This window comes from Gavia stellata, chromosome 7 (assembly GCF_030936135.1).
Source record: "Gavia stellata isolate bGavSte3 chromosome 7, bGavSte3.hap2, whole genome shotgun sequence".
Classification (NCBI taxonomy): Eukaryota; Metazoa; Chordata; class Aves; order Gaviiformes; family Gaviidae; genus Gavia; species Gavia stellata.
Window position 1 is genome coordinate 8,663,179 of NC_082600.1, and position 24,193 is coordinate 8,687,371.

Here is a 24,193-nt window from a genome sequence, read left to right on the forward strand (position 1 = left end):
TACAGGATTCTGGCTTAACTGCAAGGAGATAAATGCAAATGAAAGTTGAATTTTCACATGGTTTTGAGTTTACACAATAGGACTGAATGCATTTACAGTAGTTTACAATATAAAAGCTCGCTTTTAACACTATGAATGAGCATTGGGAAGTTAGGGTATTAGTGTATAAGAAGTTAACATATTAAAGAATGTGACATACTGAAGCACAAGAATCAGAGAAATCAAAATCCTTGTTACTTATAATAGTTGCATTTATGATGGTAAGCCAAATTTCACAGCAGATGATTAATAAGATAACTGCTGTTGCATCAGCATGATGTAAGGCTAAATTTTTCAGTGTAGCGACTTCATCTTGGCATATCTGAACAAGCTGCATCATCATTCCGTATTACGCAATAGATTCAACTGAAGCAAGAACTTCAAAGCTCTGCAAGCACTAGACATTTTAAGATATTAATCTGCCACGACGCTTCCTTATCATCCCTCGGACCCTTGCCTTTTTAAGTTCTTAGGAAGGAAATCTTCATGGAAACTGGAGCTTGAATGCCTAATTTCAGCTGACGTGTATCAGGTCCACCGAAGCCACAGGAGCATCGCCGATTTCCACTGGCCAAAAATCTAGACCTAAAACTGTTATATCTTGCCTACGTTCAAGGTATCGCAGGTGGAAACCCTTCCCTGTGACTTCAGCTCTCTAAAATATCCAAGGCTAGCCAGACTCACTGCACATATCATGGAGAAAGAGAGGCCCTGAGGACAATTCACTTGGTCTGTCCTGGCACACAATGAATCACCCTCCAAAGACGACCTTCTCCTTTAATCAGCTTTTGAAGAAACCTAAATGACCAGTCCTTTCTGAAGGCTAAAGTCCTGTAGGACTTCCGCCCCGCATGGCTGCCAGCAGCGCCGCATTTTCTGTATCTCCCTACCAAAAGCCTTAAGTTCTAGCCGAGAGATTTTAGCTCAAGGAGATCAATCTGTACTGCCATTAAGTCCTATACTAATTATGCTGATGGATATGTCGATGTCCTGGGCATCAGCAAAAGGTCCAAGCCAATCATTTCACTGCAACTCACAGATGCCAATACTTTTCAGAATAATACTGATGTAGGTTAGACACCAAATTATGTTCTCAGACTAATTTGAAGACCAATTTCCGGTTGATTTCAATAGTTAAGTACATTAAAATTATTTAGTATTTAGGCAAAGTAAGACTGGAAAGCAGAAAACATTTACCATAATGAAAAATAAAGGCATATTTCCAAAGCAGCAAAACAGTCCTTTTTTAAAATATCCAGTTTTTGATCCAAACACAAACATAATAATGGAGTAGCATGCAGTTAAGAATTTGTTAGTAAGTTATATGCTGTTATACAGTCCTCTTTCTAAGAAACTACACAATGGACACAAACTCTTGCTATCATCTAAATTGTTACCTCATGTACTCATACCTTCTCTGTGTCAATTCCTTTAGACATGGACCAGGTTGAGACAATATAATCCATGACTCTTTCACTAAGGCCTTTTGGGACTTGATATAATTTTAGGAAATCCCTCACATTGTTCAGCATCTCATGGTATCGGTTGGTGTTGGCATACATTTGCTGGAAAATGGTGGTGACGTTTCCAAAAATAGTTGCATAAAGAAGAGCTGAAAAAAACCAGAGGTAATTAAAAATAAATATGTATGCTCCAGTAAATGCTACTCATAATTCAAAGATAACTTCAAAGAATTTTATGTACAGTTACAAATTACTGCAAATGCATAGGTGTAAACTGAAGATTTCTATTTATGCACACACTCACACACATACATGTACGGAGTTATTTATTGCATTTACCCATACAGCTCATACAGCCACTCAGTCTGCATTAATTTACAAAATCAGTCATACAGATAATGTCCACACATGGAAGTTATTTAAAAACAGCCAATGCATTTTACATCTATATCCCATACTAATCCAAAATAATTTTCAAATGTAGCTTCAGCCTCCCAGTAAACCCTGAAGGCACCATCCAAAGAATCATGTGGATCTCCTGTAAGATCGGGTCAGCTAGTACGTCCTATGAGTAGAGAATGGCCTCAGTCCCAAAGAATCATAGAATCATAGAATCATTTAGGTTGGAAAAGACCTTTAAGATCATCAAGTCCAACCGTAAACCTAACCCTGCTAAGTCCACCGCTAAACCATATCCCTAAGTGCCTCATCCACAGGTCTTTTAAATACCTCCAGGGATGGTGACTCAACCACCACCCTGGGCAGCCTGTTCCAATGTCTGACAACCCTTTTGGTGAAGAAGTTTTTCCTAATATCCAATCTAAACCTCCCCTGGTGCAACTTGAGGCCATTTCCCTTGTCCTATCACTTGTCACTTGGGAGAAGAGACCAACACCCACCTCTCTGCAACTCCCTTGCAGGTAATTGTAGAGAGCGATAAGGTCTCCCCTCAGCCTCCTCTTCTCCAGACTGAACAACCCCAGTTCCCTCAGCCGCTCCTCATCAGACTTGTGCTCCAGACCCCTCACCAGCTTCATTGCTCTTCTCTGGACACGCTCCGGCACCTCAATGTCCTTCTTGTAGTGAGGGGCCCAAAACTGAACACAGTATTCGAGGTGCGGCCTCACCAGTGCTGAGCACAGGGGCACGATCACCTCCCTACTCCTGTGGCCACGCTGTTTCTGATACAAGAAGAAATAAAATGGAGAAGAAAGGAACCTGGGAAGCCTGAGGAGGAGATATCTATACAAATCGGGTCCTGTGTCAACAGCCAAGGTGTGCACAAGAAAGATTCAGAGTGGCATTTCACAGTCCAATTTCACAGCCAGCCCCAGCGAATGACTTGGATATGTCATGTCAACTCTAGATGCCAGTCACTAATGATTCCAAAGAGAGAAAAATTGAATTAGCAAGCTATAGAAAGTCTCAAGGTTACCTCACTGCTAAGGACATATCACTAGGGCAGGAGAAGGACACAGTAGAGTAGGAAGCACCACCTCAAACCCACTCCTGGAATTACCTTCTCTTCTGGTTTAATTCTCCCCTTCCCAAACATGCCACCATTACTGTCAAGCTCAGCCAGCTGAGTTGTGCAACACCAAAGAATGACACGCCATATTCAAGAAAATCACGTTTTAAGTAAGCCTTTCCAACTGAAAAGGCATCAACCTCAGTGTATTATTACAAGTGTGATGCAGCGAACACTATTTGATGGAGAATGGTTAATTTCTGAAGCCTAAATTCAGCAAAGCATTTAAGCAAAAACTTAATTGCACACCTTTGGTAGTGCTGTCTTGAATAGCGGTGGATTGAAAGACACTCTTAAAGTCAAGCAAGTTTAAGATGCCTTATTGAGTCACAATATAATTACCTGTATTGGGTTTGCGTGGCAAGGTTTTGGTAGCGGGGTGGCTTCTTGAGAAGCTGCTAGAAGCTTCCCCTATGTCCGATAAAGCCAATGCCAGACGGACCTGCTGCTGGTCAAGGCCAAGCCCATCAGCAACGGTGGTAGTGCCTCTGGGGTGACATATTTAAGAAAGGGGAAAACCAACTGCGCAACAGCAATTGCAGCCGGAGAGAGGAGTGAGAATATGTGAGAGAAAGAACTCCGCAGACACCAAGGTCAGTGAAGAAGGAGGGGGAGGAGGTGCTCCAGGCGCTGGAGCAGAGATTCCCCTGCAGCCCGTGGTGAAGACTATGGTGAGGCAGGCTGTGCCCCTGCAGCCCACGGAGGTCCAGGGTGGAGCAGATATCCACCTGCAGCCCGTGGAGGACCCCACGCTGGAGCAAGTGAATGCCTGAAGGAGGCTGTGACCCCATGGGAAGCTCACACTAGAGCAGGCTCCTGGCAGGACCTGTGGACCCATGGGGAGAGGAGCCCACGCTGGAGCAGGTTTGCTGACAGGACTTGCGATCCCGCGGGGACCCACGCTGGAGCAGTCTGTCCCTGAAGGACTGCACCCCGTGGAAAGGACCCATGCTGGAGAAGTTCGTGGAGAACTGTCTTCTGTGGGAGGGACCCCACGCTGGAGCAGGGGAAGAGTGTGAGGAGGAAGGAGCAGCAGAAACAATGTGTGATGAACTGACCGCAACCCCCATTCCCCGTCCCCCTGCGCCGCTCGGGGGGAAGAGGTAGAGAAAATGGGGAGTGAAGTTGAGCCCGGGAAGAAGGGAGGGGTGGAGGGAAGGTGGTTTTAAGATGTGGTTTTATTTTTCATTATCCTACTCTGATTTTGATTGGTAATAAATTAAACTAATTTCCCCAAGTCGAGTCTGTTTTGCCCGTGACAGTAATGGTGAGGGCACCTTATCTCGACCCATGAGCCTTTCATCATATTTTCTCTCTCCTGTCCAGCTGAGGAAGGGCAGTGATAGAGCAGCTTTGGTGAGCACCTGTCATCTAGCCAGGGTCAACCCACCACGTTACCCTTGCAAGCAATCCCAAAAATTATATTTTTCTATTAGGCATTACAGATTTTGCAGAACAGAGAATTATTCTGATATCTCATAACACCAATGTGCGGCACTTCTGTTCTTGACTTTATCAAATACACAGAAATGTGCCTGTCATTTTTAATAATCTTTCCTTGGAGGTACTTTATAGCAGAATGCAGCTATGCATTTCCATATTGCTTTTTTGAAAAACAACTGCAGCCTACAAATGGCAAGAAATAACCCACTGTGAAAGGAAAAATGCCTTCCATCTCTCAGTGCATAACATCTTCCCTCCACACAACACATTTCTACCTCATTCCAGAAAATTCACTTTGTTTCATACTCATTTACTGTTGTTTATCACCCCTATTTGAAAGGTGGCATTTTTAAAGAAACATGGTGCTTTCCTAAAACCTGTCTAATAGAAAAATTGTACTTCTATTTCTCACAGTGCTTTTTATTATGTCCATGTAAAAATTAGACGCTGAAGTTCCTCAGAAATATGATGTTCATTGTTTCACCAAAGCCTTGGGATTTTTCATCTCAACACACAAGATCATATCAAACAAGGTCACACAGTGTGTAGCAAAGATGAATATGAGTTTTAGAAAACACAGCAGATTAATACTCCATGTAATGTCCAGAAATAAAGCTCTTTGCAAGGGTAGGGTTTTTCCTTGCTTTACTGATTGGTTTTCTCTACCTCTGTACCCATTCAGATATATGTTTCTTCACCGAAATGGTTATCAAGCATTGGAACAGGCTGCCCAGGGAGGTGGTTGAGTCACCACCCCTGGAGGTATTTAAAAGACGTGTGGATATGGCACTTAGGGACATGGTTTAGTGGTGGACTTGGCAGCGTAAGGTTTACGGTTGGACTCGATCTTAAGGTCTTTTCCAACCTAAATAACTCTATGAGTCTATATCAACACTCACTCAGAGTATAAGAGTATGCAGATTATAAAAAAGTCTAGATGGATGAATGCCACCTGACTTTTTTCCTTTTTTTTTTTCAGCTTTTGCCACTCTTTTGGACTTTTGTAGTAGGACAAACAAGATGAAGTGTCACTTCTTCTAAGTGCAACATCCCTCATCCTTCTGAAGAACAGTTGGTGATTTATCATGAACTCAGTTCATCAGATATGTGAGTGCAGAATATCTCGTCTTGCCCTCTGATGTCAGATGCATCTGAAAACAACTGTGACTATAAATGTAAAGAGAAGTCCTAACTGTCCCCGCAGTGCTGCGTTTCTGCATGAGTAAGATTTATGCAAGCCTGTAACTACAGCTAGACTGCATATGCAATTACAATGCATACAACCCAACTGGCCATGCAAACCTACACAGAAGACGCAGGATGATTGAAAATGTGACACAGTGCCCTGTAAGGTTGGGAAAAAAGAGATTCAACTCCGACACCTGCCAGGTTGGAAACAGCTAAGAATGCTATGGTGAAAACAGATTGCCTGTAGCAACTGGCACGTATTACCTCCTCTGCAAAAAAGTGACTCTTTGGCAGAGACAATCTGTAGAAAATATACAGCCAGAAGAGAAATTCTAGTTCTGTGTCTCTTAATATAGGGTCCTGGAAAGTTGTACTTAAAAAGAGCATGTTTGTTCAAGAAATTAAGGATAGAATAAATCATTGGATCAAGCCTGCAAAATTGCTGGAAGCCTTACCCAGCAGTACCTCACTAAGCCAGAATTCACAAGCCTACGTGCTGTAGAGTCTGCGCAGACAAAACCAGCACTATGCCTCTGTTTGAAATCAAAGCCTTCCTTTGCCTCCTATTGGAAATGGTAAAGACACACGGTTGAGTTCATCTAAATATTCCACTTCTCTTACAGGTTACTGCATGGGGGGCCTTTGGCAAACATTTAAAGGGAACCTACTTAGATCTCCACAGCTTTGAAGCTGTGCCTTAAAGACTCTCCTCACTCATGGTGCTTCCCTATGCCAACACTGGTAGCTTCTGGGACTGATTTGCTGGTTTTGGGGGGACAGCACATTTTTCATAATTTGGCATGGAAAATCCACCTCTCTTCGTAAATCAGCTCCTCATCCCTGTTCTCTGTATGATACCTACAAAAGGGGGTCATTTAAAAAAGCTAATATTTATTGTTTTGCAGGTCTTGGTATGCAACAAAAAATGTTTGTGCTGATAAGGAAATAATAAATATATAAATAAAATAATTTGCATTGCATTTGTTACATCTGTTGTGACACTCCTCTGCAGGGAAAGGGTCCTCTGCTTGGGAGAGTCTAAGGAGAAGAGGTTAATCTGCCTTAAAAATACAAGTTACCTGCCTTTGCTCTTCCTCACCCAACTTTAGGCTAGGGTAATTGCATCTGTTGCAAATACGACAGAGATGGGATGGAACAGAGAGGTGAACTGGATTAGCCCCTTAGCTGGCAGAGATGTCTCAGGGAGCTGACCACCTCCGGAGCACGTTGGATCCCCTATGCACAGATGCACACAAGCAGGCATGTGCACATGCGTGGACATGCTGGCGAGCATCTGACGCTGCTCTTGCCTTTCTCAGACTTTAAAGGTTTAAGGTTCTCCATCAATGACCCTTAGTGCCTGTAATTAGCAAACAAAGATTTCTCACAGCACCCTTATTTAATGAACAAACCTCAGAGTGTCAAGCGTGAACCTTACCCCTCACCTTTAAAAACCAAAGGCAGAGGAGCGCTACTGAAGGCATTTCACTTTTCCTGTATTTTAGTTATTTTTGGCAGGGGGAACTGGCAGTAAAGACCATTTGCAAAAGGTTCTGAAGGATATAAAATACCGTGCCGCTCTTGACAGTAAGAGGATTTAAACAATCTCTAAAGAAATCTCTGAAGGTATACATACACTTCAATAGCTTTAATTTAGTCTCTCCATTTACAAGAAACAGGAGAGATGGTGCTACAGAGGTTGAAGGTGAAATTACTTTACCCAATTTCTTGAAATGACTAGTTAGGTCAAACTGCATTTATTCACCTTCTCTTTAATGACTTGCATTTCTCCAGATGTTTCCTGTTATGTTTCTACAGTCATGCAATGCTCATTTACTTAATTGTCCTATGTGTGTAAATCTGGAACAGTCTTCACTAGATTTCATAGAGATCAATCTGGTATAATGATGCAGAAATATTTTTTCTCAGTCCTAAAGGTGAGGTAGGTGGTTTAACTGGTATTTTAATTTCTATTTTCACACTTCAGTGTTGAAAAATCTCCCCTAAATTATATACGAGGATCTAAGTGCTATATATTTTTATATATAAAATGTGTGTTACTATATTTGTACATACATAAAACATTTTTGAATGATTTAGCAATAGTGTTACATAAATGTTTTTGCCTGTTTAAAAACAAGGAACTTTCTAAAAAAAAAAAAACCTCAGATTTACCTAAATTATCCCAAAGTGTCTCAGATCTCTTATTTTCCTGACCATATGTCAGGAAAAGACCGTAAGTCTGATGAGGAGCGGCTGAGGGAACTGGGGTTGTTCAGTCTGGAGAAGAGGAGGCTGAGGGGAGACCTTATCGCTCCCTACAACTACCTGAAAGAGGGTTGCAGAGAGGTGGGTGCTGGTCTCTTCTCCCAAGTGATGAGTGACAGGACAAGAGGAAATGGCCTCAAGTTGTGCCAGGGGAGGTTCAGGCTGGATATTAGGAAAAATTTCTTTCCTGAGAGAGTGGTGAAGCATTGGAACAGGCTGCCCAGGGAGGTGGTGGAGTCACCATCACTGGGGGTGTTCGAAAAACGTGTGGACATGGCATTGTGGGACATGGTTTAGTGGGCATGGTGGTGTTGGGTTGATGGTTGGACTTGATGATCTTACAGGTCTTTTCCAACCTTAATGATTCTGTGGTTCTGTGATTCTGTATGCTAAATATGTCCAGGTAGGAACATCTGCCTTTAGGAACTGACTGCTTGATTGAGAGACCTAATTTCCCCTATGGTCTGCTCTATGCTAGAGTCTTATTAATCTAAGTATATACAACATGCCTCTAAACTGTAATTGCAAAGAAGAAGATGAGGCTTTGATCCTGGAAAAATATAGATATTCATTTTTGCATGCCAAGGCTAGCTGCAACTACGTCAATGAATTTTTTGGAATTAGGTATTCCTGTAAGATTATTAGATTAATATTATTAAAGCTATATCATTCAGGAGAGGTTCGATACAAACTCCGATATATAGATACTAGATATAATTAGATATAAGCCCAGTACCCAAATATCTGATTTATTATTTTAAAAGCAGAGCAGTTTTCTGTTATTCCCTTCCGCCTCACCTTAATACATCTGATTATATTGCAAATATAATTCTATAGCGTTCGCAGATGGGGTGTGACACCTGGCAGCACAGTGCCGTGTCCATCTCCTAAATTCAATGGCCTCACTGAGATGCTGCAGCAGCAATAGGCTGCCACTGTCACAATGAACAACTTTCTTCAAATTCATCAACATTATTCAGTGAAGTGCATTACGTGGCGGAAACTAACGCTTCTAAGCCTCCTCCCTTATCATTGTCATACAGCACTTTGTTGATGCCTGCCCTGTCCTGTCCCGCAGCCTCAGCCTCCCACCTCCACCCTGCCAGCTGCGCTACTGAAAGCACCAACACAACCCCGCCGTTTTACAGGTCTGCAAAAGGCCAATTTTAATTTTGAATCCTTAGCCCCAGTAAAAATTGTGCTGTTAAAACACACTCCCTCCCGTTCCAGCATCGCTGACACCAGTTTTACAGCAGTGTTCAATCAGTGTCCTAAATACAAGTACTCCCCATTAACAGGGAGGAGATATCAACACCAGGGCATACTGGCTTTCAGATTTTAGTTCCAAAAGTACTCAAAGTAAAAAAAAAATCTCTTTCCTCCAATTACCCCTGCAATCATATCACTGTATTATCCCATGCCGCATAATCCAATATATTTATCCCCCCATAAGCCCCAAAAATGCACTGTTACACTCACTTTGCAGAGGAAAAGCTCATGAGCAAAGGTCTGGATTCAGCAGTGGATTTCAGCTCTGAACTTCTCACCAAAATCTGCTGAAATCAGGGGGGAGTTGGTTGCAATTGTGTCTAGGCGAATGGACACCATGGCCAGTCTGATTCCATCATCCCCATGGCCTATACGCTCTACATACAGTGCCCGCATCCAGATGTATGTCCCATATTGCCGACGCAGGGAGGTGGTGGCTCTCCATGCATTCTTATATCACTTGCTGCAGTTACATATGATGCACAGCTCCTCCGTGGGTCTAGGTGACATTCACCTCTGTTTTCCTGAGCCAACACCTTCCTGATACTATAGTAATGCAAACTCTAAATTAAGAGGATAATGATAATAAATATGGGTCTGTAAAACCCCCGTTAACATTGATATTTGTTTGACAAGAACTAAATAATTATGTAATTAAGAGGATCATCAGCAGTAAACTGCAGGAACTCACACTTGCTGTTCTTCCCTTTATAAGGGACACTGCACAGCAAAGTGGAACAGCTGTTTTGCATGCAGTTAGGCGTTTTGCATACCTTATGCAAAAATCCTTATAAAAATAAAGGCTTTCAACTGCACTTGCACATTCACTAATTTTTTAATGGTGAAACTGGGAGCTTTTTTTTCATGAGAGCACTTAGCTAACAGAAAATATTTACTTTAAAGCTCCACTGCCTCTCCACCATGCAAATGTGATGAGCTGACTAGCTGTATTTTTGCACACAGTTGCAATCCAAGACTGGCCACATTGGTATTGCAAAACACAGTATCATGCTTTACTGAGACAGTCTTAAATTAAGGCTACCATTGTCCATAGCTATCAGTGTTTTCGGCTTCTAGCTGTGAGGAAGCGATGGACAGCTTGAAATCACAGTTCACACACAACATCTTCCCTGCTCAACAGCCCCTACCACAGCCACCCCATGTTACTAGATTACTTTGCTCATTCACCTGAGGAATGGTGGTAGCCATCAGAAACACAGCCCTGCACAGGTCCAGCGGTCTCCTCTTGGTGTTTGGATGCAATTATTTCCTGCATTCCCTTTCAACTGGAAAGCTTTACGTGTTTTTGGTCTGCTGGGGTCTGCTTATCCCTCATCATATTATTCAAGGGTGTTAAGCATCATACAGTAAGGCACAGCCTGAAAAACGGCTGCAATTACACCACAGCAGGGAGCAGGGCAAATAGCATTACCCTCTGTTAACTGAACGGCAAAACCTCACTTTGCCGGAAAAATCCACATCTTGTAGTGGAAGGGCCTTAATTCTGGAAACGTTTTCCCTAAGAGCCCTGGAGTAAGAGGCTGAGAGTTAGGCCTTTTTCTACACATTTCATACGCAGTGGAAGTGGGGTCTAATGGCTCACAGCTTTTGATGCTGACAATTGGGGGAGGAATATTTAAGTTTCCATTTATAAGAAGGGTATGACATAAACACAGAGAATAATTAACTAGTGAAACAAGCTAAACCATTTCTTATACTAATGCTTCATCATTCCTGTTTCTCCAGAAATCCATCACATCCTTACCCAATGGCACATCTAGCATTTCACACGCTGCATAAAGCCCTGTGCATTGGTAAATGTTAACTATAATACAATCACTTCCCTAAAGGAATTACAGTGGGTGCAGAAGGAAAGTAGAGAAGCAGAAGATGACCAAAATTCATGAGAATTATGTTCACCACGAACGCCAGCAACCCCACGGCCCTAGCACTTTGCTCCATCCCTTATTTACCATTTTCTCGGTTTTGAATATTATCTTTAACATTGCCTCATTTCCATGCAAATCTCTCCAGTATTTTGAAAAGAGCTGAATTGTGTCTGTCAAACAATCATCTACCCATCACATAAATCTTTCTCTTTCCTTTCTCCATCAAAGAAATAAAGAAGCTGCTTTCTCAGAGTGCTGTCTTTAGTGTTATTACTGGCCGGCGCTGTGGATCAAAACCACCCCATGTGCCTTCCTCTGCGTGCCTCACCCTGTCAAAACTGTCACCAGTAACAAGCACAGGACGCAAAGGGTCTCCAGCACTACTGAATGGAAGCACAGGACCCAACAGCGGCTCACATGGGATCGTCTCCAGAAAAAAGTTCTCTGAGTGAAGTCGGCAGCTGTCAGTATTACCGTGCGAAACAACTTGACAGCTTGGTGCTAGATTCGAGCTGCGAGGGTTTTTTTCTGCTGTTGGGTTTTTTTTTTCTTTAGCATTTTTAAGGGAATTTTTTAGTGGGACACCAAGTTCTTGTCACATTAAGATGAACCCAGGATAGCAATGTTGCTGGAGGCAGGATGCCAGAACATCACCTGCACACTGAGGAACACCACCTAAATTGCCTGTCTTGTTAAAATATAACATGAAACCTGTAAACACACCTTCAAAGTACTGGACTGTACTGGAAGATGTTTCTAGCTCTCTGCTCCTAGGTTCTTTTTTTCTGCATATGCCAATGTAAACATTTGTACTGTATAAATCTACGTGTTGGTGTGTTTTAGATACTCACAAATAAACATACATATACATGTACGTACACACAGATACACCTATATGTAAGTGTAAAGGTGGACATACAAAATGAATGAGCTCAGACTTTCTGCAGCCGCTAATTTTCCCTTCAGTCTTCTAATTTGCTCATTCTTTCTACTTCTTTCAAATCTAACTTTGCTTATTCATTCAATGAAACATTCAATTTTATCTCAGCACAATTAATAAGAATGGATTTGGGACAATTAGACAAATGATTCCAGCTATAAAACACAGGCCTTGCAGAGCCTTGAGAGGTACGGTAAACATGTCTGTTAGCATAACAGTCCGTGCCTATACAATATCTACCTGAAAATATTAATGAGAGAGCGCACAGGTAAAGCAATGCTGCTTCTATTTGGCAGTTCTTTCTTTCTGTATTTTAATTCATTAGCCTGAACTCTGTGTGCGGATAGATTTTTGTATGTAATTATAGGGTATTTTTAGGAACAAAAGGAACAAAATAAAGTACTTAACTGTTGATATTAAAAGCCTCAAATTTGGAGATGAAGTTTGCATCCTATTATTTTCAAAATAATTCTACTTTGTAAAATGACCACAAAGCTGGCTTCATTGAACTGAATGATAATGTTTCTTACTCATCTAAGTCATCTTCCCTCTAATTCTCAGTCCTGCAAAGTCAGCATCTCTGGACAGAGACAAGAAAAATTTTATATACAAAATTTTCTATGTGATGCTGACAGTCTATCTCAAATCAAATTTGCCTTCCCTGAAGCGTTTGCACTAAAACCAAGGGAAAAACAAACCCTAGAGCTCCACAAAAAATTGAAACAATTCACCTCCAGCTAAAATAATTCATAGCAAAACATTTTTCCTCCAGTCTTTTGATTTTAAACCTTTGAACCTGAACAACGGAAGAAAATCCCATTTTGATGCAAAAAAAAGTCTTATCAGCCTAAGAAAAAATGGAACATTCATTGCCTTCACACACACCCCTAAATTTATATTATAATGGAATATTTTCCACAAAACCAAACCACGAGTTCCTAGTGCACTGCTAGCAATCAGGGCCAGTGCGAAGCCCTTTTTGCCTCATTTATTAGCACCAGGTTTCCATTTTATCAGAGCATTTGTGCACATGACTGGGGTGAAGCCTGCTCCCCACTCCCACTAAAGGCAACGCTTGGGCAGACTGCTGCTCAGGGCTGGACCTCAGCACCTCTCAGGTTTTGCTGGAAGGATGCTGGTTTTGTCTAAAAAATTTCACACTAGTATTTTCAGGCTTTCAAGGTGAATTAACTTTACTCCGCTTTGATTATCCACTTTGGGAACCTGTCCTTCATTGCAGTATTGATTTAGCTGTGGCAGATGCTGAGCTGTCACTGAGCATGACAGCTTCTTCAGAGCTTCCTCGGTGGTTGTCTTGTAAAACAGTCAATAGCCAAGAGGAACCTAACTGCAAAACCGAGCACGTTTCCCACTTCTATACTCTTATGAAATCACGTGTGCTACTCCGTACCGCATCCTTCTGGGAGGATGGGGGAGGAAAACAGTCGGCCTCTTAATTTAGCATTCAGCATTATCCATTAACCCTTTACGTATTCAAAGTGCATCGACCCCCCCAGCCCTGACACATCGGTGGGACCATGATTCAGTCACAGGTCTGTGACTTTGGTGTCACTCACCACTGCTACGAAGCCATTTCTCACCAGTGGAGAAGGGTCTTTGGGGAAGATATTACTGTGAATGTACTTAGTGAAAGGGTTTCATCTCCTACCCAATGTCGATTTGAATCCTGGTATATTTGGGTAGTTTCCATGGCACTTGAGAGAACATCTATGGTCCTAGGAAGATGCTCTCCACATTCACATTTGCAAGTGCCACAAACTGTTCTGCTGAAGAGCAGTGGCATGGCAAAATGGCAGGCAACACCCTGAATATATTTTTGCATTGTCTCTCAGAAGATCATAAAGCCAACCAGTAATATATATGTAGAACTGGACATCAGCACTCCAAAGTTTACAAACAAACAGATCTGTTTTCAGATGGAACAAGAGCTGTCTAAACACCGTATCAAGCACATTACCTCCACCTCTTTCCACCAGTCCCGCAGCTCTCCACCGCTCCCTTCTCCGTAATACCAAGAACAAAAACATTGCTGGAAACACTGTTAGCCATTGATGCTGTCCTGATAGAAGAGGTTTGAGAATACTCAACAGAACACCAAAATATTGCCTACATTGGCAAAATAAAACAAACAAAAAAAGTCTGGTCTTTCATTTCAGCCTCTGTGCATGTATTGCTGAACTCTCCATGACTATGTGAGACTGGAAAAGTCTCTTTATTTCCTGGCAGAAGCTCCTGGAGCTCACCTCCTCCCTGTCCAACTCCTCCTGATCAGCACTTGTTTCTATCTGATTACCTCTCTGTTTTCTTGCTCACTATTCCAGGAAGGAGATGCTGGAATTAGATTTGCTGCATTTCCATTCCTACATTAACACTAATTTCACTGAAGTCAATGAAATTACACTGACGTCTGGAGAATATCTGAGGAGAATAATTGAGTGTATTTTATCACTTTTCTTTGACTTTTTCATGGTTGTTTCGTAGCATTTTTAAATGTCCTGTTTCACTAAAATCCACTTATTCTGCTCTTGGATGCTGCAATGAAGTTACTCTCTTTGGGACGATGGTGTTCTTGCTGTAAAGCTCTGGACACCATCTGGAAGATGCCTGGGATGTGTATGGCCCACAGAGATGCGTAAAGTGTCAGAAGTGACATGCAGCATCACACCAATTGCCCATCTAAGCCCCTTCCAGATACTTATGACAAGAGTACAGGAAAGAGAGTGCACAGGGCATCTCTGCCCTGGGCTGCTCCTTCCAGATTTCCACAAACACAGAGCCCAGGACTTTCTAAACTGCCCACTGCATCCAGACCATGGTATGTATTAGCCACCAACCAGAATCTCCACCAAGAATATCTAATTCCTTTCCACAAATCCTTTTCTGCTTTTCCTCACCAAAACATTATGTGACAAAGTATTTTGTTGTGCTATTCTGCAAGTCTCGCTCCCCCAGCCTTTACATTGGCCACCCCCGGCTCCCCTTGCAAGAAAGTGAGTAATTGCTCTTCTTCACCTCCTGTGCACCACTCTTGATTTTTGAAAGCCTTCCTCCACTGTGTTTTCTCGGTTGTGAAGAGCCCTTGTCTATTCAATCTCTCCTTCTGAGAAAGTCATTCCATGCTTCATTCTCATCACCTTTTAGACACCCTTTTTAATCTTACAAAATCTTGTTGTAGAACAGCGCAATGTGGTGCAACAACGTTAATTTCAATTACTTGCCTAGAAATCCTATTTGCCTTTCTTTGGTTGGTACTGAATATTGCACTGATATTTTCAAGGAACTATCTGCAATAACAGTCAGATGTCTTTCCTGAGTGGTAACTGCTAATTTAGAAACCATTATTGTATAGGTATAGCTAGCTATTTTTTGCCTATGTGTATTAATTTGCATGCACTGACACTGAATTTCATCTGTCCTTTTCACAGTCGCTTCTGCGGTAGGATTGCTATATCAAACCAAAACCCCTAATTTCAGGATTAAGCAGAAAAAAAGACCTGCAGCACAAGGGAGAAAAGCTGCACTTAGATGCAACTATAAGATAAAGAATAAAAAAAAACTGGGCAAAATTGAATTGTTTCTTAAATTTTTTAGGTTTATACTAGTATCATGACTTAGGTCCCAATAATTGGGAAGATTTTATCATCTTTCTACTACAAGCAGGACTGACTACTTCCCAGAGCAGGGCAAATGCAGGCAAAGCTGTTCTTTCTTGGATTTTATCCAAGAGTGACTAAGTCAACCCTAAAAGTCCAGTGAAAATAAATGAGAGATTTGACAGAATAAGAATGTCAGGATGTGACCCAACACTTAAAACTGTTATGGGATGTCTACTGAACATTAACTCTTTAACAGCAAGAGTAAGCATTAATTTCTAAAATACACGTTTAACCCTCAAGTTTGGCAGTCCCAGTGTCACACTTTTGCGTGTGCCATTAACGATGCTGAACAGCTAGCATCTTCATTCAAGTAACAATGAGATCAGCTACGAATGCAATAGGTTAATTTAAATGACCTTGACGCCTTCGATGTTGTTCATATGCTGATAGCTGAAGGAATTACTGCAGGGTGTCTCCCCCCTTTACTTCGCCAATACATGAAGTATTCTCAGTTGCTTCTCAGCTGTTATGAGGCATTAATAGCTGAGCATGTATGCCATTAATTTCCTTTGTTAGGGGCAATGGCATCTGAAATTATACACAGAATAGGGATTGTACATGGAATGGGGACTTTGACAGTATTTTCAGGTTTTTTGGTCCCTCTGCATTAATGACCTAAACCAGCTAGTGCTACTAATAACTGCAGGTATCATTCACATTCAGTTGTTCCTACCACTGACTACTTCTGTGAGTAAGAAACTGTTGTAAGCCTTGCAGGATGAAGTCTTCAAACCCAATGAAAATGAAATTCAACCACCCATTTATTAGCACATCTTTTCAGGCCTTCCAGCCTGCTTGTTCCCAAGCCTCTGCCGTATGGTACATTAATTTTATACTGAACTATTAATTGTAGTTGACTTTGCAAAGCTGTTTTCTTTACATTTCTTATTCAGTTTTGCAAACCAAATCCCAACAGAGTTCATTTTATTCCCCACAGTTTGTTTGATCAAATCGCAAATATTTCCTTTAATCTTTTTAGGCATTCAGATTTATTATCTATGGAGCAGAGCCTCTTCATCTCCTCTACTGATGGTTTTGGGGAAACAAATCTTTCACATATTTCTCATTTTATGCAAGTGTTTATTCCTGCAACTACTTATTAGTAAGCATAACATTAAAACACATTTACCTAGGCTAAATAAAACCACTTTGAACCAAATTTGCAAGCTAACCTGCTTTGGTTCTTAATGATATTAATCTGAACTCATTTTTCCCAGAGCTTGTGATCCATAATTCACTGAGGTCAATGGAAAGTAGCTGCTGATGTTAGTGAGTTTTAGGGTCGGCCATATACAGGTACATTTATCTTTTCCTTTGAGAATCTGTATGGGAAATTTCCCAAAGGCAGGGAAAAAGGCCTTTGGGAAGCTATTTTCATTTTCTTCATGTCTATACATAGTAAGAATTAGTAATAATAATAACAATATAAATAATATCACAGCCACCCCCTATTTTATATTTATACATACATTTTACAAAGAAAGAGAAATTATTCAATTTTGTTCCATACCTGTAATTTACTTCAGCTGTCCCCGTTCTCTTTTTCATTGGAAAATTCAGAATGAAATATTTTATAAAATTGAGGTATTTACTGTTTTTAAAAATTATTATTCCCCATTTTATTATTTAGCCACTTTTTTCCTAGTGAAATAGGGTAAGTTTAGCAAAAAAACTGAGAGAAAGTAACACCTATGGGTTCTCTTAATCTGAACTTGTAGTTGTAGAAGGCCTTCTAAAGTGAAAGTAGAAACCCAATGTCTTCTTTCTTTACTACGTTCTACATTTTCCACCATCAAAGTGAAAAGTTTTTTTAAAAACAAAATAACATTTCCTCTCATTCTTTAAAACCTTTCCAGCAGAAAACAAGGGAAGGATTTTTCTCCAGTTTCTTTCTAGTGTAAAAAAATCTGAAAAGCATAACAAGTGAATGAGCAAGAGAGAACTTTTCTGTTATCTTGAAAACAGAGATATATTAGTTGGGAAGTCAAAAAAATAATCTTGTGTATATTAATTCTTTTCTTCAAAATATGTCATTTTCAATAAAAATACATTTTCAACAAAAATAAGGGTTTGTCTAAATACTTTCCATATTATATGAATAAGTTTCTACCAAAAGCTTTTTTCACTATCTGTCTCATTAATTCCCTCCATTTCTTCCCCCTCTCCACATCTCCTTTCAGCCTCTGCTGAAGTCCTCCAGAAGTGATATAGCATATTTTTTATTTTGTTTAGAAACTTAGCTGCCTCTCACATGACATCACTCTAAGCTGTTTTTCTTCATTTTACTCAGTGTTATTCCTAATTATTTAACCTAATTGATAAGATGCCTCCTCTGGGTACAGCTGGTTGCCATGACACTGTAAGAAATGACTCCATATTTCTCCATCCCTGGATCTTCCTGAAGAATTTATACAGAACATCTTGCTTTCACCAACTCCCCAGCTTCGCACACATCCATAAAAAAATAATTAATGATCTAACAGGTTTCATCAGAATAATACGGCTAAAAATATTTTTTTCATAAACTTTTCTCCTTCTGTGAATACTGGCCAAGATCGCACAGCTTTAGCACTCTGCCATAGCCTTTGTCACATGAAATGCCGTTAGTCCAGCTGCCAAACGTCAAACTCTCGTCACAGGGAACTTGTTTTACTGAAGTAACCATAATTAACAGCCTTGTCAGCTTCTGCCCTGTGGCTCCTACTAGAGTTACTAAGGATACCAAAGACTTAGGGCTGCTTAAGGACGAAGCTCTGCCTGGTTTCTCTAACCTGCCGACCGCATGGAGCTCCACCACTTGGCTATGGTCTAAGACACGGGACACATGGCATCACCCACAGAGTGTCCGGGGGTGTTAGCCCAGCTGCCACAACACGGACAACTCACACTCCCCCCACCTGCATGTTTCTCCTCAAATTCAGACAAAACAGAGGCAGAGAACGCACCTTTCTGCATCTGTCATCACCTTCCATCTCTCACCACCATCACATGTCCAGTGGAGCAGGATGGGCTGCTCCCATGGCACAACAGCTACGACTGCCCAAATGCTGGCCCCAACTCATGCCCTATCTATGTCTACACCTGTGCTAGAACATAGGCATCTGGGCACTGCAAGGCAGAGGCACTCTTCCTCCATGAGTTTCCAGACAGCAAAGCACAAGGAATCAACACAACAGCAATGATTAACCTAACAGACAACTTCCTCCCTAATGATATGTTTTGAAGGCACCCGTGAAGAACGGAAGTTTCCAGGTGTCTTTCTAGTATCCTTGTGACCATGTGTAAACCCCCTCTTTCAAAACATAAGGGACAACATGGAAGGTGGTACTCACTTGAAAATTCAACAAGTGGCTGCTCAAAGTAGAGGTACAACAGGCTGCTCAGAGGTAGGACCACCCTCACAGTGGAGGGCTTCCGACAGGTTGGCAAGGCAAAGGGTCTTAGAAGGAAAGGCAAATAGGCTTCGCTTAATGTGACAAACCAAACGCACCCAGTGGAAGGCAGGAAGCACTGAGGTGGCGCAGGGACAATATCATCAGCATAACGCAGTTCATACAGGTATGACTTTGGTAGGAGCCAAGCTGGGTTACAGCTGAGTGCTTTTGCAAAGCCCCCCCAACCCACCGCCCATCAATAAAAAGTGGCGTGCTCTCACAAACATGGAGGAAAGAAGACACAGTTTACAGTAAGTTGGTGTCTGAGAAGCTGGAGCATAACCCTAAAGTTTCAGGCAACCTTCTAATTACAGTAATATAATTTGAGACAGTGAATTTCAGAACAGATGTTAATAGCTTGAGATGTTTTAAGGGTCCTGCTACTCTCTAAGAGCTTTACAGCTGCAGAAAAAGGAGCGCATTGAGGGAACCTCGTGCAAAGAGCAGGGACACAGTGAGGAGCTCCAGAGGAAGCTGAGATCCCTCTCCAGAAAGCGGTCCTTGCTAGAGGTCCCCACTCACCTTCGGCAACCCCAACACCTCCTGCCTGGCCCCTAACTCACCCCAAACTTCAATCCCAATGTCCGCACAACCTCCACTCCCTCATGGCCCAGACCTTTTCAGTCAGGACATTCGTATGAAAACATGAAATGGAGCCAAAGCATGTTAAGTATATGCCAAGCAGGGTTAATGGCTCAATCCCTACAGTCTGTTCTGGACTGGTTTTAGACAGCGATCACACCGCTTATATTGCAGCACTCTGGACAATTACATACAATTTAGAGGACCACAGCATGGACAATCCTCATAGTGTATTTGTCCTTGTGAAAGGTGCTAGCGAAACAGAATGTTAGCTATATCCGTTATTTTTATTTACACACACCACTAGAGCTCTGGTTCTACTCTTCAAAACTACGTACTTAATATTGCAGAACTGATACAGATTGGGAATAGCCAAGCTTTTTATGGTAAGAAAATATTCATTTATTTTCATCTTTACATTATTAACAAACTTGCTGAGTAAAACCTGCTTTTATTGCTATTGATGATGATTCATCCGCAAGGCTAGGATAAGAATTGTGGCAGAATCTAATGAAATCTGAACTAACAAATCAGATATAATAACAAAATTACCTCTGAAGTCCTTGATTTTATCTCCATTTCACACTTCAGAGGCATAAGGCTATTATTAAATTTCATTTTTTTATTATTATTTTGGGCAGATTCATGCCAGATTCAAGGACTGATTTATTTACCTAATGTATTTATTTTCATTTATGAAAGACATTTCCAAGTCCTCTAACCAAAATAACAACAAATTAAAATTCTCAAAAGCTACCGTTTACTGATTGTAATTAGTAAGATTTTGCCTGTCTCCCATCTTATTTACACAAAATGAATGTACAGTCCATTTCCAGGTTCATCCTCTACAAGCAATCAGCAAACAGTAAGCACTTTAAAGAACATATACAGAGAGGGACTGAGTAGAGGATGAGAAATTATTCTTTCAACCCTGCATGGAACCCACAGACAATTTAAGCAAGCCTGTGCCCACCCCACAAATCTCCTCCTGCAGACATAGAGTCATTAACTGCTCCACAGTTAGACAAGACCAAAGAAATGAATGTCACTGAGCAGAGTCAGTGTGCAGCATACATGGCAGAGCACGTCCCCTTAGGGACCCCCAATTAACAGGTACCAAGTGCATGTACATTGAAGAGAAGAGGCTGCAGAAAACCATGCAGCGTGGCCACGAAGAGTCACCTAGATGGAAAGCGAAGTTGCCAAAGAGGTGCAAAAATGCACATTAGTCAGCACACCATACACTCACAAATGCAGAAGAGCAAATATGTTTTCTTTATCTACGACTCTTTTTGATGATCTCTGACTGCTAAAGCTATAGGTTTGTTCCCATTCCTGGCCAGTGGCCATGCTGGTTTACTCTACCGTTTCCAGCTATTACTGGAACGAGACATTTTGCCACTGTCTTTTCCAGGGACAGTTAGAAATTCAGAATTTTATTGATTTTTTTTTTTTTTTTGTCACAAAGCTTGATATTTACTCGCTTTGCCCTCAAAAAACATGTAGAGATTGATATGGCTCAGATTTTCTCTCTCTCAGGAAGCTAAATTTGAGACCAAACTGGAAAGAAAGAATAATTTTTAGATTTAAACATTGGGGGTGGGTGGGTGTGGATTATGGTGATAGGAATTAAAATTAAATGGTTTTGCACTATTTTATATTCCACTAGATAACACTAAAGAATAAAAAACTCAAAGCAAAGGATTTTTAATGACAAAATTGACAAGTCAGTTTGTCCCATATTGAATTTATCAGGACATAATGGAAGGAAGAGGACACAGAGTGCTAACAAGTTTTTAAAAGATGTTTTGCAAAATCAGTTAAATGCTTCCTCTTTGACAACAGCTTCTTCTATTGAAATAATATTCTCCCTCAAAACTTTTAACTAGCTTTAATAATCTGCCAGTTTAACTTGCTAGTAAGGGATTTCTGCAATACTCCCATGGTATTTGCATTCAGGGCATTCAGACTTATAAGGGTCACATTGAATATCTTTGTATTTAAACTCATGAGGATGTTCAGACAAGTTACCGTTGTGGCATAATCTAGTACTAAATTATTACGAGCAGTCTGAAAGTAACTGCTCATCTAGTACCTTGATTTTTCTTAATTACTGGAAGAAGAAAACTCTTTTTGATCTCATGATCCTCACATAGGCTGAGATGACATCTGGGAAAGGTCATTGAACACATTTAGCATGGCCAATATTCCACATGATATCTTTCATTTTCCTTCAGAGAAAAATAAAAACTAGTATTTCTCAGCATCACCTACTAAAACTATGTATCACTGTCCTTCAGAAGCAAGTCTATTTCTCACTATGTTTCACCTATTTTATTTCAGATAGAAACTGAATCATTCAAATTCCTTTTTGTTAAAATCATGACAAGGGCAGTACACCCCATCCCCAGAGAAGCAGTGACTTTGTCCTCTGCATGGATCTAAAATATGACTTAATACTATACAATCACTGATGAACTAGTGGCTCTGTGGGCTGTTCACCAAGTCTTTGTAACCAGCTGTTGGTCAAGTCACTGCTTTGGACAGATAGCTTTTTTCAGGATAGAGCAGACTGTGGGAGCTTGGAAGGGAGGTTCAGGATGTGCCAGATCTTTTTTGCCGTTTCTGCTAGCCAGAGAAGGTAGGGATCATTAGCAGTTAGGAAATAAGGATCTGTTCTGCAAGAATACGAAATGTTTTCCATGAATCTGTGATTCTGTGAAAATATCCCAACTGTATTTGTGCAGAGCTGTACACAACTGTATATCCCAACTGTATTTTGCATTATTCAATAACACAATGAGGCTTTTATGATTAACTTGCCTGTAAACCTACAGCACAGCCACAAGCTAAGTAACAGTAAAGGTAATCCTGTAAGAATTTTAATTAGTCTGGTAACATGCACTTCAAATAATTCGCAATAGAAAAGCTTTTAAAAAAAGTTACTTGAGAAAATGTTATCTTCATATAGAGAGAAAGGGGAGGGGAGAAAAAGAACATTACCCAGCACTTTATTTTCTTAACTAAAAATAATTTTTAATAGGTTCTAAATTTATGGGTAGTATATTTAAATGACAAAAAGATAAAAAGAATCTATATTAGGTGTAATGTCTTCTATTTAGAGAAAAGTGACAATGGAAGTTCTGAAGACATAAGTTACATAAACCGGGCATCAGAAGAATCAAGCTCCAGTGATTACAATAGTCTTTCCCTATAAGATGACAGAACTTTTCAACAGTCCCTTGCTAGGAAAGAAAGGGAAGGGAAGGAAAGGTGGATAAAAGATGAGGAATTCAAGGAATTCAAGGTTTCATTGGCAATACGTAATAATTTTTCCAGTTGTTGGTTAAAAAGGTTTTAGAATCCTTTTACCTTCATTACATGAACACTTCATGATCCATTTGAAATCAATACAGAAAAGCTGCCATCTATTTGAGAAACCAAAAGCTGTCTAAATCCAGACTGTTTCACATTATCCGCATTATTGGAGGTGCTGAATTAACACTGCTCTGACAGCAAACCTTCAGACTGATTCCTTGCCTCAAGCAACTTCAGAGACATATTTGGGAGACGTGTATTGATTTTAGCACCAGCAGAAGTAAAGAGGGAATGACAGGGCAAGGCGAAAGAATTTAAGCATTGCTTTGCTTTATCACCCTAGCACTATTTTTGACTGAAAAAAGAAATGAAAAAATCGGGTGATTGAAGATTTTAAGAAGTCAGCTGTACTGGGATGGTAAACACAGGTGTAACCTTCTCCTCTCTGTCCACAGCCCCAATAACCACCTGACTGTGGTTATTTTCAGCTGCCTGTTTTCAGCTTCTCTTCTCAAGAAAGAAACTATAGCTGCTGCTTTTCCCACAAATAGCAGTGAACATATAGCGAAAGCCATCTGAGAAATAAAAGCCTATTACTTATGCTAAAAAGTATACCTTTTCTAAGTTCAAAACGTTCTCATAATTTTCTCTGTTCTTTATAAGGAGTATAAAATGGCTATAGCGTTTTCAGATGTTTTACAATTACACATTAATATACTCAACAGTTTTTGTAAAAGTTGAAAAAAACCCTCAAACGTAGCAAGCATTTGCACAAAAAATACAATCTTGATAATTTGATTTTTCAAGAAGACATATTTTAAAATACCAATTTTGGAAGAAGCATTCCATTTAAAAATTTACTTTTTCTCCAAATGCAATTATGTAATTGTATTAAACGCTCTTAGTCATTGAAATTTCTGAAAAAAGAATGCAGGACAGGGTACTGCAGATGAAACTGGTTTGTACACACAGCTTCATCTTGATGCCAGAGTATTTCAGCATAAACATTCAGAACAGAGAATTTCACTTGGATGAATGCCTTGCAAAGTGAAAAATGGATCATTGTTAGGGTCTTTGGACATGATGGAACAGGTCCAAAGAAGAAGCACAAGCAGAAAACAAAAGTTAAGCAAATTCAGATGTCTGCATCATTGT

At 40.6% G+C, this 24,193-nt stretch overlaps 1 protein-coding gene across 1 annotated transcript in view; it reads right to left on the reverse strand.

Moving 5' to 3' along the window:
• Positions 1-24,193, reverse strand: part of KCNH5 (potassium voltage-gated channel subfamily H member 5) — a 162,211-nt gene that overhangs the window by 50,131 nt on the left and 87,887 nt on the right. The window contains exon 8 of the mRNA XM_059819622.1: positions 1,452-1,651. Within this exon, the coding sequence (XP_059675605.1) occupies positions 1,452-1,651 (200 nt within the window). The remainder of the gene's footprint in view (positions 1-1,451; positions 1,652-24,193) is intronic.